This window comes from Helobdella robusta, assembly GCF_000326865.2.
Source record: "Helobdella robusta unplaced genomic scaffold HELROscaffold_7, whole genome shotgun sequence".
Taxonomy (NCBI): domain Eukaryota; kingdom Metazoa; phylum Annelida; class Clitellata; order Rhynchobdellida; family Glossiphoniidae; genus Helobdella; species Helobdella robusta.
In genome coordinates, this window is record NW_008705398.1 from 4,029,387 (window position 1) to 4,044,411 (window position 15,025).

General features: G+C 33.4%; 3 protein-coding genes across 3 annotated transcripts; 1 reads left to right on the top strand and 2 right to left on the bottom strand.

Moving 5' to 3' along the window:
* Positions 1–603: 603 nt before the first annotated feature.
* HELRODRAFT_165060 (hypothetical protein) lies at positions 604–2,395 on the bottom strand (the record flags this gene model as incomplete). The annotated part of the gene is made up of 3 exons (XM_009030959.1): positions 604–827; positions 906–1,079; positions 1,147–2,395. The coding sequence occupies 3 exons, from the start codon at positions 2,393–2,395 to the stop codon at positions 604–606; spliced, it is 1,647 nt and encodes a 548-aa protein (XP_009029207.1).
* A 2,176-nt stretch (positions 2,396–4,571) lies between these two features.
* HELRODRAFT_165061 (hypothetical protein) lies at positions 4,572–7,839 on the top strand (the record flags this gene model as incomplete). Its single annotated transcript, XM_009030960.1, has 5 exons — positions 4,572–4,965; positions 6,024–6,342; positions 6,997–7,341; positions 7,443–7,624; positions 7,754–7,839. The coding sequence occupies 5 exons, from the start codon at positions 4,572–4,574 to the stop codon at positions 7,837–7,839; spliced, it is 1,326 nt and encodes a 441-aa protein (XP_009029208.1).
* A 472-nt stretch (positions 7,840–8,311) lies between these two features.
* Positions 8,312–12,273, bottom strand: HELRODRAFT_165062 (hypothetical protein; the record flags this gene model as incomplete). Its single annotated transcript, XM_009030961.1, has 4 exons — positions 8,312–8,368; positions 11,444–11,694; positions 11,881–12,166; positions 12,250–12,273. 4 exons carry the CDS (start codon positions 12,271–12,273, stop codon positions 8,312–8,314), a joined length of 618 nt encoding a protein of 205 aa, XP_009029209.1.
* Between the last annotated feature and the right edge of the window lie 2,752 nt (positions 12,274–15,025).

Below are 15,025 nucleotides of genomic sequence, written 5' to 3' on the forward strand. Positions count from 1 at the left end.
TTTAGGCTTATGATGTATAGTTTGTTTTTCTTTTTTGCAAGACTTAGAATGTTGTCATTGATCCAGCATTTTTTCTTTTTGTTTTTGACAGGACGGAGGGGGGCAAAAGTGTCTAGAGAGTGAATTAAGATAGTATTCAAAACAGAGCAGCAGTCGTTGACATTTTTTAGAGAAGTCAAAGAATTCCAGTTGTAGTTCGATAAGAAATTGTTGATGTTGTTTATAGATTCTTCAGTTAGGTTTCTGAAGTGCTTTATAGGGGCATGGTTTGAGATTTCTGATTTGGAAGCGATGGCGAATATAGGGAAATGGTCAGATATGTCAGACAGAATTATTCCAGATAAGTGAGAAGTTAGATTGTTAGTAAAGATATTGTCGATGAGTGAGCAAGAAGAAGTTGAGATGCGAGTAGAGGAGGTTATAAGAGGTAAGAAGTTGTATGATGATAGTAGGTTAGAGAAGTCAGCAACGACGTTTTCACTGTTGAGTTTATTGAGGTCAAGGTTAAAGTCGCCAATTAAATAGCTCTTTATGTGTGGCTTGAATGTGGGTAAAATAAGTTTGAGCTTTTGGATTAAGATATTAGGGTCAGTGTTGGGGGGTCTATATACTGCTAAAATATTTACATGTGTTGTTTAATTTTAAATTGACACCAAGAAGGTCAATAACGGTGTCGTTCAGAAGCAAATTGTTTATCATAGAAAATTCAATGCCTGATCTGATGAATATTCCGACTCCACCACCTATTCTGTCAGACCTATTTTTAAAAACAAAATTGTAATCATTCATACGAACTAGTTTAGCGGTTTCGTCATTCAGCCATGTCTCTGAAATAATAATAATGGGAAAAAAATAAGATAAAAATTTATTTAAAATTAAAATGTCAGAAATTTTATTTGAAAGACTTCTGCTGTTTATGTGAAGTAGAGGTAGAGGGTGATCATGATTGTTGATGTACTTGGCTTCTAGAATGTTGAGTAGATCTCTTGTGGTGTAGTAGGATGACTGTCTGGTGAATGAATCTAGGAGGTTCTTTGTGGGGTCGATGTGGGTGTTGTATGCGTTAAAGTGTTGATCATCTTCGTCGTTGTTTGATGGTTGAGGATGTTGTTGAATAGAATTGATTGTGGAATAAGTATTGTTAACAGCCATTGTCGTGATTTATTGATGTCGCAGAATTGACATCGGAGGGAGGACTCATCATCGATGAGGCTTGTTGTTGTTTATGTGGTTTGACCAGCTGAGAAGGGCCCATCGTGACTGGCTCGACTGGCTGAGTGGATTCTTCCGAAGAAGTTAAAATGGAAGCTACCTTAACTGTGTTTTCTACATGCTGATGTGAGTTGACCAGCGATGGTGTATTAACATTTGGTAGGTCGACAGGATAATGATTTGGTAGTGAAGTTGTAGTGGGTTTTATCAAATGCTGTGGTCGAGCATGAAACAACCAGGGGTTAATTTCCACGCCGATAGGCCAATTTTCAGGATTGGTAAAAATCATTTCCTGATGTTTAAAAATAGTTATGCGGAATTTTGTTGATGGATCACTGGTTGAAGGTTGAGGACGAGTGGGAGAGAATTTAAAGACTGGTACGCATTCTGCAGCGGTCAGTCCAATAGTTTCCAGATGTTCAAGGATCTCTTCTTTGACGCAGCTTTTCAATTTACCTACCCCAAAAACAATTTTTTTGGGAGGCAAAGAAGCTGCAGATAATTTGAAGGACCCAGGTTGTTTGGAACCTACAGTAATTGGAGTGTATTTTCTCTTTTTTTTTGAAGTAACAGTGTTCCAAGAGCCTTCGTGGCCACTGGAATTAGAGTTGTTTTTATTGATGTTATTGTTAGGAGTTGAAAGTGAAGAATGAGCAGGAGCAGCTTCAACGTTGAGATCCACCAGCGATTGGGTTCCCTGCTTCGAGGTTCCCTCCGAAGCTGGATGAACGATCTTGGGAGATGATGCATCCGAGCTGTACGAGGCGTGTTTTTGTCCTGCTGCTACCGAGTAGCTTTTAACATTGTTTACGTCGGTGTTGTTGGTATTAAGTTCACTTTTATGGACTCGAGGGGCTGCGTTCAGCATGCTGCATAGATAGAGTTGCTGATTGTGCATCATATTGCATATGTCGTTTTTCATTTCATTGAAGTTAAATTTAAGAATAGAATCGTTATTAGGTACCCGTAAGTTAGAGCTAACGTATGTAGGAAGCTCTGTTGATAATTTTTTTTCGCGGACTAGCCCTAAATAGCGAATGGTCTCACGTAGTTTGTCTTTTTTGTCTTTCTTTTTAGGACCACGTGGTGTATCGAAATTAACATCAATCTTTAGGAGATTGACGTCGTGTTTGATCTGTTTGAGGGCAGCCGAGATTTCTTCAGAGCTATAGAAGTCGGACATATTGTTAATAAATATATCGTTGTTCAAAAACTCGTAATTATTAAATAAATAGCACAAAACTTCGTTAATCGTTAAATTCTGTTTACACGCCATGATGCCGGAAAATGTATGTATGTATGTATGTACTTGATTTGATTTAATTATTTGCTCACAGGATTTTTCGTTTTCAAATATGAAAATTTTTCCTAGCAGAATTTTCTCGGATTACTGTTTAATTCTGGCTAATTTACTATAGTACGTAAATTTCCTAACACCATAGACAGGTATAGAGAACTACTAGATAAGTCACGGCCATACATTGTATATGTTTAATTACTACTAGAGGTTTTTATCTTAAACTCCGAAGAACTCACTAAGAGTGATTTTATATGTCTACGTGAACAAAAAAAAGATGCTGGTATTTGTCAAAAAATTTCCGGAGAGATATAATATTCAAGCGAAATTTCTGCCAAGAGTATTTGCAGCATTAATTACATAATCACTGTTACGCTACTAAATCGAACCTTAGTTATTAGTTTGGCACCGCAATTGGTTATAAGTTAAATATAGATAACAAAATCGAATATTTATTCTGTAGAGATAAGAGTCCGAAATTAAGTGATAAAGCAACTTATCTGAGTCGCCTTCTTAATTCCATATTATCTATGTATGTTTAAATAAATATGGTAACAAATTTATGTTTTTTGTTATATACTGCGCCATTTTAAAAACTCTGCTGTTCAGACGTTGGTACATGCATTCGTTCATGCACAGCTTGTTTTATGTTTTGTCAGATAGAGCTGCTTCTGTTTTACACTCTATTTTAAATAGAGCAGAAGCACGGTTAAGAAACACGTTTGATTGTCAGGGTTCGATAGTTAGGCGCTGCAAAATGAATGCGAAGGTCAAGGGCGAAAGCGTTGCTAAATTCAGTGTTGTAAGAGTAGTTCGAGAAGTAGTACTGCGTGCAGTAGAATTAATTTTTTTGTGTGTAAAAATGTGGAGTAAAGTTTTATTTAAAGTTTCCATTAGTTTAGTAAAGAGTTAATTCGGAGTTTCTTTCAGTAAAAAGTTGAATTTCTTTCAGTAAAAAGTTAATTCAAAGTTTTTTTCAGTGAAAATGATGTATTTCGTTTAAGACAGTATTTCTATTTCTATGCAAGGTAAGGAGTTAATATGCAGAAGAATATTCTAAATTCCTTTCAGTGAAGAGTTAGTTGCTTCAGAGTTTCCTTCAGTGAAGAGTTAATTCAAAATTTTTTTCAGTATAGAGTTAACATTTCAAAGCCTCTTTTAGTTTTTATCAAAAAGTTAACATTTCTAAATCTCCTTCAGTTTTCTTCAGTAGAGAGTTTAGAATCCAAAGTTTCCTCCAGTCTAGTATTCCTATAAAAGTATAAAAAAGCCTGCTCTTCTTTACTTCGCTATCAGACAGTGACCTTTTTTATGATATAACATTGAGACAAAATGAAATTATTATATTTTGTGTTAATATTTAATGACGAATTTGTTTTTCTTTTATAAAATAATTTAAGTTGGCCCCGGTTACACGTGTTAATCTTTTTCAAACGAGAGATTTTGGTGGATATTGGAGTCGAACCCCGACATTGGTGTCAGAAGTTGCCACGAGTAACTGCAGTTAAGAGGTCCAATTATTAGTGGATAATGGAAACGAGATATAAACAAAAAGCACAACAAGAGGCTGAGGACGAAGCCATTATGGAGTTGAAATCAAAACAGAAGGCACAAGAGCGCGATTAAGAAGCCATGGAATGGAAAATTATCAAGCAGATCTGGAGTTATAAAAAGAAAAAATGCGACTGAAAACAAAAACAATGAAAATTAAAAAAGAAGCGCGACGAGCGGAATTTAATATGAAAGAAAATTACGTCTTGTTGAGGAAAGAACGAGGAAATAATTCAGGTCGAAAGAATTAGAAATCCAAACAAAAAAGGATCTGGGAGCTTATAAGCAAGCAATAAAAAAAGAAAATAATGAGGCAACTGATGATTGCCGAAACTTAAACATATGGTCCCTGACATTAAAGAGTTTCATTGGCGCCAATCCAGAAGACGTAAAAGAACTGCCTGCTTTGATTGTGTTGAAAAATTTAAAAAACAAAAAATAGTTGCACTGTTTGAAGCACGGCTCGATATCAGTTTTGCCAGAACAGTTAAAAAAAGTAAACGAATATGAAATGGATGAAAATCCTGAGGAGGAGTATAAGTTTATCAAGAATCAATTAATGAAAGATCTACGGTTTGACCCTATAATATTACGCCATGATTTTTACTCGATTCGTCAAAAGCAAAATGAAAGATACACATCTGGACTATCACGGTTAAGAAACACGTTAGATTACTACTTCAAGGGTAGGGAAGTAAAAACCCTGGCTGATGCAATCGATTTAATATGCGCCGACCGTTTGAAAGGGAAAACTAACCACAACATATATGCCACAAAATATTTCACCTGTGAGAAGAGTGGTCATGTAGCCCGTTATTGTAGGAACTCTAAGTTTAAGGCACGGCAGAAACAAGTAAAGGAATATACAGTTCTATGCGGAGAAGGAGATGAAAGCAGTAATCAAGGTGCAAAAGTGGTGTGTGGTTGGGGGTCTTATATTTAATCAACTAATTAATTGCCTCATGAGGTAAAAAATTACATATAAAATATTTCTTACATAAAGCACAAAACAGTAATGATGATTGGCATGAATCGTGAGTCGGATGATAATGTCATACTAGTCCCTAATTCTAATATCATTTTGAAGATGGCATCCCGAAATATAGCAGTTTCAGGACAAACTGTGTGGAACAGTTTACCGAAATTTTTGAGAAATAAATAACTGAAACTTGAAAAAAGAATTTGAAAACTTATTCTTACTCTTGTTTAGTTTTTAAATGATAAACTATTGATAACTGCCGTTTTGTATGGTACCTCTTCATTTTGTTACATTGTGAATAGATAGCACTTTTAAAAACTTAGTACATTTATTATCTCAGTAGATAACATTTCAAACCAAGGCGTTTTTATGTTATTCACAAAACCCATCTTACAAACAGGCCTACCGTATCCGCATGAGCAAGTCGATAATTTTCAACCATATTTTTTGCTTGCATTTTTTACACTTACACACACATTTATATATTTTTATATTTATGCAGGTTGGGTTTCACTTTCACACTTATATACAAAGAATTATACATGCATAAAGTGTGCGTACACACGTAGCATTGTAAAAATGACTTAATCGTATATGGCCTTTTATCAATTGTTTTCCATAGACACCATTTGTTTGGCCTTCTATCTATCTATCACACTCTTCCAAAGTTTAGAGGAGTCAATAACACGAAAAGAGCTCATATAAATTCATGCTTTGCGACTCATCACACACAAAAACATGTGATAGGCGGGGATCCTTTTTCCATATTTGATTCGGTGCTTTGCGACTCATCACACACAAAAACATGTGATAGGCGGAGATCCTCTTTCCATATTCGAACCTGGTCACTGCGTAACAAGGACCAGGAAACCATAACAACCAAGAAGACATATTTTCAAAATGCTATAAATTACTTTACTGTTATTACTGTTCATGTTCATTAATTTTTATTCAATGTGATATTAACTCAACCAAATTTTTTAGTCGATATTCATGCCCCAGCTTTATATTTGGCGGACAGCCATTCATTAACCCGTTTAACGATTGGCGAAGAATCTGGAAGCTATGAAAAATTAGAAAATATAAAATTTGATTGGTTGACTTCGTTGACATTTGATCCAGTCACATATTCTCTTTATTATTCTGATCATCCTATGCCTGAAAACTTTATTGATAGTAACTCTGCCATGCAACGTTCATTTGCGAATGGAAATAAAGCAAGTTATGTCGATAAATTTTTAAGTACAAATGACGATGGCATTGTTGATGTCATTGGACTTATACACCTTGAGACATTGACTAGGTGAGACAATGATGTTCATAACAATTCTGATAATTTTAAAAGCAATATTTAATTATCTTTTTTTTTAACAAACTGTTTAAATAAGAATATGTACACTTGAACCAGGCACACTACTACAGTTTTCAATAATTTGAAACAATGTACCAGTGTTTCGATGGATTACATTAACAGAAATATTTACTGGATAGAAAATAAGGTGTTCACACGTACCAAATATTTATATTTAATAATCAAGATTTAATTTAATGCCTAACATAATTTATAACTACTATTTAAAATTTTTTATCAATTGATAATTTAAAACAACAAATCATAGTTAACGTAAAAAATTGTAGTAACTTTTTTTAATTAAATATTCTTTATTTAAAATTATCTAGAAATCTATTTGGGTAGGAAACTTCCATTACAAACAAAAAATTAAATTGATTTCATTGAATGTTAAGAAGAGCAACGTGAATAACATTCAGTCTCTTGTTGTTGATTCATTAAGAAGGTTTTTTTCATTAACAGATATTTTTGCAGTATTTGTTGATTATGTTATTGGTTTGTATTCATTTTAGTTTTTATTTAACATGGTTTAATTGATTTAGTTAATATTTAATAATTTCATTTGCAACATTTACAAACATAACATCTACTATATTAACTAAAAAGACGCATCTTCTATTCGGAATGCAATGTTGGCGATTTCTCGTCACACTCAAATAACAAGCTTGTTTCTTGTGACCTGTCAGGCAAGCATTGTGTCAACTCTTTGGAGTCATCTGAAATTTATAAAAGTGACATAGGATGTGTTACTAAAATCACTATCGACGATGAAAGAGGGAAATTAATTTGGCTTGAATCTGCGAACAGAAAAATTTTCATTGGTGATATGGAGAGTTATGATGATGAAAATTACGAAGACTCAAATAGCGATTACAGCGAAGATCGTGAGGCTGCTAATTCTAGAAAAAAAAAATTTTGGACGGGAAAAGTAAAAGTCGTTAATGTCATCAGGTTAGTCCCACAAATGAAAAAAAAATTATGCAAGACATTACTATTAGCAAAATTAAATTTGTTAATTTATAATATTGATAACAATGTTAATTTTTTGCCAGACATGCTCACCACCCAATCGATCTTGCATACTTTCGCAACCAACTAATATGGATAAACGCAAATTTTGAGTATGCTTCAGTGGTAGACATGGACTTTCCTAATGTCATCAAGAGCATTCCGCTTGAAAAAAATGTTACATATGTTGCTATAGTTTCTGCTGATCGTGAAATTTTTAACCAAGGTGAATATAAAGAAAACATTTGTGATAGCATAATTGGATCATTATATAAGTTTTTTTTTAATTTTTCAGTTTTGTTTAATGATAGTTCTTCAATTTAATTCATAAATTTAATTTACTGCCTGCACCAAGAACTTAAAATTCGGCTGCAGCAACATTCTAAGCATTGTTATGCCATCAACAACTTGAGAAGAAAGATGATTGCAAAAAGTTTATAATCTAAATAAATGTTCTACTTATTTATATATATAAGTTGGTTGGAGTAGTATATTCGTAGTTTAATACTATTGGTTTTGTTTGTTGCTTGAACGTTAATTTTTATGAATCTTTTCATGATTTTTTTATTCTGTTTGAAATCAGCTGTATATATACAAAAAATCAACAAAGTAGAGACTTTCTATATATATGTATTTGAGCATCTGGTCCCATACCTACGTATCAATTCGAACACAAAAGATGGCATACGGATAGATACCGAAAAAATCTTTTTTTCTATCATGCTTAAATGTTTTATCGTGCTTAAAATAAATGAAAATATAGGGAGTTTTTATATCCAGGTCTTTGTTTCTGTGATTTGCATTTATTGTTATTATTGACTTTGATAATTTTACTATCTTCTTTATTAATTGATATGATTTCTTTATTCTGGCTAATTATTTTGGTGTTATGTTTTTTTCTTTGGTGTTGTGTTTATTGCTTTGATATCATGGACTTGCTCTTCGATAGCACTTTGGTCGATGTTGCTTTCTTCAGTGTTTTCATCGGTACTACTGGTGTTGTTAGTATATTTTAATATTGCCCTTCTTGCGTGAGTATTATTGAAATCTCTTGTTGTTGGTTTATCAGGGGTTGTTTTATGTCGATGAGAATGGCTCCGGTTAATTTCAGATGAGTATGGCTGGAATTAAAGTATATTATTTTGATGTTGTTGTCCGGAATTTTTTTGTAGTTTTAATATTATGCGTGTGTTCTAAGTGTGTTTTTACCTTGTGTGCATGGTCAGACTTCTAGTTAGCTATGTTGTAGTTACTCCGATTTATGAAACATTCTGACGTGCACAGCCGTTAAAGGGACATGTAAATTCATATGCCAGATGGCTACATTTCAAAGCGGAAATTCAGAAAACAAAATTGTAATAATACATAAACTAAATAAATACAAACATAAACATATTCAAGCGGAAAATAAAAATGTTTTCAATTCTTCTTTGAACAAAAAAAGACAAATTCAAGGTCTTCTCATTGATGCCGGTAAGCTGTTCCGGATGGTCGGACCAGCAACAGCAATATCTCTCGAAGCAAAACGCAATCGTCGTACCGGAAACACTATCAAATTCATATTATTCGACCGTAGATGCAAACTTGAAGCAGGCTCTATTTTAGAAAATTTGTCTAAAATATATCTTGGTGACAACCCATTTAACAATCTGTATAATTACCGCAATCTTGAAAATAATTCTTTTCTCAGCCTTCAGTCAGTGCAGTTCATACAAAATTGGCGCTATGTAATCTAGACAGAAGAATTTTATGGTTAACACAATCAAATGCTGATGACATATCTAAAATGATAAAACCGATATGTTTTGATCATCTAAATCTGCAGCAGCAAATAAATTTGATAGAACCTGTAATAAAGCAGTTTCAGTGGAGTGGTATTTGCGATATCCAGACTGATGAATTGGCATTAAATTATTTTTATCCAGGTACTTCTGCAGACACCTCAAGACAACACGTTCCATGATTTTTGAAATAAACGGCAAATTAGAAATATGTCTATAGTTCACTCATTACCATCACAACCATTTTTTTTCAAGATTGGTACATTTCTAGCATGCTTAAAAAACTTTGGTACTTTTAAATATTTTGGAGCCAGACCATTTAGTGATTTGAAAATTGTGACAGAGGTTTTAAAAACAATTCTTTTATTTATGGGCAACCAATGCAAATCACTCAGGATCGGTGTGGCATGATCATACCATCGACATCCAGCCACAATCCAGGCAGTACGGTTTTGTATCGATTGCAGAATTTTGATGAATCTAGCCGGGAGTCCATAAAATAAACTATTGCAATAATCGACATTTGAGTGCACCAACGCATGCGCCAGAGTCTGCATTGCGTCTTTATCAAGTGATTTTCGAATTTGCTTCATTCTTCTAATCTGTGCCAAGCATGATATAGAGATCATTTTAAAATGAGATTTCATTGTTAGGTTTGAATCAATTATAAAACCTAGATTCGACACTGTTTTACAGAAATCTATTTTTTTATCATTCATAACAACTGAATTTATATCCAAGTCTGCCAACTGCTGCCAGGTAGTAATAGGAAGAAATTTTGTTTTACCCTGGTTAAGCTTCAATTCATTTCTCGACATCCACAGATTAACCTCCGCCATACATTCAATAAATCTCGTAATCTCGTCTTGAAATAACTTCGGTTTACCTGATAACATAATTTGAATGTCGTCTGCATATGAATGGCTTTTAAAATCATAGGAATCAATTATCTTCAGCACATCAGATGTATAAAGCAGAAACAATAAAGGACCCAAAACAGATCTCTGCGGCATACCAGAGCGAACCACACTGACGTAGGACAAACTCCCGTTGAACGAAACCTGCTGTGTTTGGCCAATCAAGTAGCTTCTGAGCCAATTTATTATTTCCCCAGATATTCCAAAATTTTTATGCAGCCTGAGCAGTAACATTTCATGATTGACACAGTCAAAAGCCGAGCTCATGTCCAAAAATGCTAACGAGGAAATTTTTTGGGCAACCATCTCAGCATAAACCCCTGAGAGAACATGTAGCAGGGCAGTTTCAGTGGAGTGAAATTGTCTAAAACCGGATTGATGTGCAGGCTAGAGATTATTATCATTCAAATGAGCAAGCAATTGTCTCGACACCATTCTTTCAATGAGTTTTGATATAAATGACAGATTACTGAATGGTCGATAATTACTGACGTCACCTGGATCTGCATCACCTTTTTTCAACAACGGCACAACAATTGCATGTTTACAAGGTGTGGGGAAACAACCTACCTTCATGCACAGATTTATCAAACTAGTTATAAATAGACAAAACAATTCAAAATGCTTTTTTTAAAAAACGCGTTGGTAAAATATCTAATTGACAGGACTTTGTAAGTAAATGAAGCACTTCTTTCCTGACATCAGCCTCAGACACCGCCCGAAAAGTCGAAAACAACTGCTGACATCCATGATCATCACTGTTAAGACAAGATTGATTTTCAGTGTCAATCCCCTGTTTTATCACTTTAATTTTTTCATTAAAGAAAGTCATGAACTGGACAGCATTGAGATCATTGAATTCGCGTTTGTGCCTTCACTGTGACTGTTTAGAAAAATTTTATTAAACACCCTCCACAAGATTTTTGGAGTTTTACTGTTTCAATTGACAACTTTCTTCTAATATATTTTACGTTTGTTTGAATAAATTTCAGTTTTTTCTTTAAGGGCCAATATCCATTCATTTTTATCAGACAATTTACAACTTTTTCTAAAAATTCTTTCTTTTTTTCTAGATTTCCGTTTTGAAGCCTTGCAATCATCATCAAACCACGGTGCAACATGATCGCGCCCAGGCAGCACAAGCACAAGAGGAACAACCCTATCAACAATTCTCCTTACCTCGTCACTGAATAAACCAAATTCTGCATTTACATCATCAGTTTTATACGGTCTGGACACTGGAGACTCAAGTAACTGCTCAGCGAAAGCTTTCTCATCAAAACGATTCCAGAGTCGGATCAATATTTTTGCTTTCAGAGACTTTGTCAATTTTATTGATAAACTAACCAGTACCAAACCATGATCAGAATAAATTTCACTAGGATAAACCTTTGCTTCAGTGACCGCTATATTGTGTGACGTCACAATTAGATCGAGCGTTTCTCCTGGAGTATGCGTTGGTTCATCTATGTGGTTAATCAACTGAAACATTTCAAATATTTCACGTAAATTAACAACGTTTGGATTGTTCGACCTCTCCATGGGAATGTTAAAATCTCCCGCTAACAAAATACGGGAACTTATGATTGCAACACATTCTAAGACCGAAATCGGTTAATCAAAAAATAATGTCGTTAAATGTTCAGATCCAGGTCTGTAAATTGCCAGTAGGATATAATCTAATTCGTTAATTTTAAGTTTCACCGCCAAAACCTCGAAAGCAGTAACCAGTGGCAGAGTGATCTTTTTATATCTAAAAATTGATCGGAAAAAAATGATTAAACCTCCATGGTGTGGGACGTGCGATCTTAAACGGTCTACAAACTGATAGCCAGGTGGCATTGATAACCCAATGGAAATATTATCTGCCAAACCATGCCAGCTCTCCGTCAAAACAAAGATGTCCAGGCCTTCGTGAATCAAACCATAAATAGAGCTGAATTTTGTTATTATAGATTTGATATTTAAAACTCCCAGAACCACCGATCGCTCCTCATTTCCAATTTTAGCAGGCTTACCTTTACCAGATGCTTCGTTAAACCTTTCGTTGATTTTATCATCCTCAACATACTGAAATTTAACTATTGCATTTTTATTGTTACACCCCTTTTTACCACACACATCAAAACTTGAGATTTTATATTGACACTTACCATAATGGCTTTTATTATTTGCATATCTAAAACAACTTTCAACGTTTACTCCATCAAAATAAATATCATCAACGCTACCATCTCTCAATCAAACTTTTTCTTTCAGTTTTTGATCCCTATATATATATATAAATATATATATAAATATAAATATATATATATATATATATATATATATATATATATATATATATTCAAAATCAGTGTCACGTGATCATACTTCAAACCACCAGCAACGTGTTTTGCAGCTCTGTTCTGTACCGACTGTAGGACGGCAACTGAGGATTTCGGCAATTTGTAGAAAAAACTGTTGCAGTAGTCAAAACGAGATGTGATGAAGGCGTGGACCAGCGTTTCTAAAGTAGGTCTATCATACGAATGTTTAGTTTTATACATGCTTCTAAGGTGGATAAGACTTGATGATGTACAGATCTTTTTGATATGATCTTTCATTGATAACTTGTTGTCAAGCAAAACACCCAGGCTGGAAGCGGTATCAGCTAATGATATATCAACTATTTTAACAGAACTAAAATTAATTTTTAGCAATTGCCGCCACGTTTCAACCAAAAGTAATTGAGTTTTGCATTTGTTTAGTTTTAACGAGTTTGATAAACATCCGAAAAATCTCTCAACTTCAGTTTGAAACAAACAAGGAGAACTAGTAACCAGCACCTGAATATCATTCGCAAATGCATGGCAGACAAATCCGTAGGAGCTGATTATTATGGTAATTTTTGACGTGTACAGAAGAAAAAGAACGGGTCCCAAAACTGAGCCTTGAGGTACCCCTTACGTTATGATGAAAATCTCTGATACTGAGTCATTAAATGAAACCTGTTGTGTGCGATTTGATAAGTATGATTCAAACCATTTGTATACATTATTCATTATCCCGTAATTTTGACACAGCTTTGCCAGAAGAACATCAGGGTTGACGCAGTCAAACGCTGCCGACATATCCAAAAACGATAGTAATGATACTCTCTGAGAATCTGCAGCGGCGAATAAACTTGATAAGACATTCAATAATGCAGTTTCAGTTGAATAAAATTCTCGATTTACATTGATTTGAAAATACAGTTTTGTTCCACCTGTTTATTATGAATACACGTCAAAATCCAAGTAAGAAAGACGTTGTACTTACGCTGAAACAGTGTGAGTGCACGGCTAATGTTGATTTATGTCTGACGATGTTTATTCAGATGTATGTTTATATATATATATATATATATATATATATATATATATATATATATATATATATATATGTGTGTGTGTGTGTGTGTGTGTGTGTGTGTGTGTGTGGTGTGTGTACTGATGAAAATATGTAAGACACATAAGGCTTACAACCTCCTACGACCAATAATTAGTCAAAGTTAACTACTATTTAATAATGGATATAAAAATTCCATGATCCAGAAAATAATAGAACGCATAGAACAAAAAATCAGCAACAACAACAATGCAACCAACAATAGTAACAAAAATAACAGTAATATATTACAAGAATCACATGTCAATCGCTTTCGATCAGGATAAAAAAATCATAAAAAAAAATATTAAAAATAACGTCCAAGCCAACAACGAAAATGATAGTATTGAACTAGGAATATACTAATCCAACCTAAGAACGTTATTTCTTTTGATGAAAAACAATTGCACTGGTAAACCGGAATTGATAATGGATCATAGCCATCTTATATATTTGTTCAAATGTAATATTGGTGAGTGTGGGCACCATAATTCCAAATATATTGGTATGACGACGACCAAGTTATCGATAGACTCACGATGCACGTACAAACTGGCGCTATAAAAAATAACAGGAAAGAGAAACACAAAACTAAAATTACTAGACAAATCTTGGACCACAATGTTGAAATCTAACATTACATTACAATAACCATTATAATTTAAAACAAGCAGAATCAATACTCATAGAACAAAACCATCGGATAACAAATATCCAACAACCGGCAATTGGATTTCTTCCTACAAATTAATTTAGAAACAGAGGAATCATCGATAATGAAAACACTTAAAAGTGTTATATTTAACGAGGTTGAAGATTGTAAAAGTAACTGATTTAGCGTTAAGTATTCACTTTAAACATATCAATTTGAACACCGAAGATGGCATAGGAATACCGAAAAAAGCTTTTCTGTTCTATCATGCATAAAATAAACAAAAATTTTGGTTTTGAACTAAAGAAACTTGAAAATGATTTACGATCAACCGTTAGAAAAATCGAAAAGTTAAATTGGAAGTTAACTAACGCCAAACATGCTGTGATTTTCATCAATAATTAAATATATATATATTTAGATTTATGTATGTACAATGTATATATATACATATAGATATATGTATATATATATATATATATATTTAGGAACGAGGTTTTCAGAAATGCAAATTTCATTGAAATTGTTTGCCCATTTTGCATTAATTAACTTCTTTATAAGACATTCAACGAGGCGGTATTGTTTGAGTTCATATTTATCTAAAACTGGAATAAAGCTAACAGCGCTGTTTCGGCGTAATGCCATCTTCAGAGCCTAAATATTGTTTAAACATATAATTTAATTAAAGTAAATGCCTAATGTAAAATGTGAAAATATAGAAAATAAAATATGTATTAAATTGTGAAATAAATTAACCTTGTTGTAAATATCATAATAACTAAAGTTTATGTAGATTATATAAATAAAATAATGTAATTTAAATAAAATGTTTAGTAAAATAATTAAAATATAGAAATTTTATAAAAGTT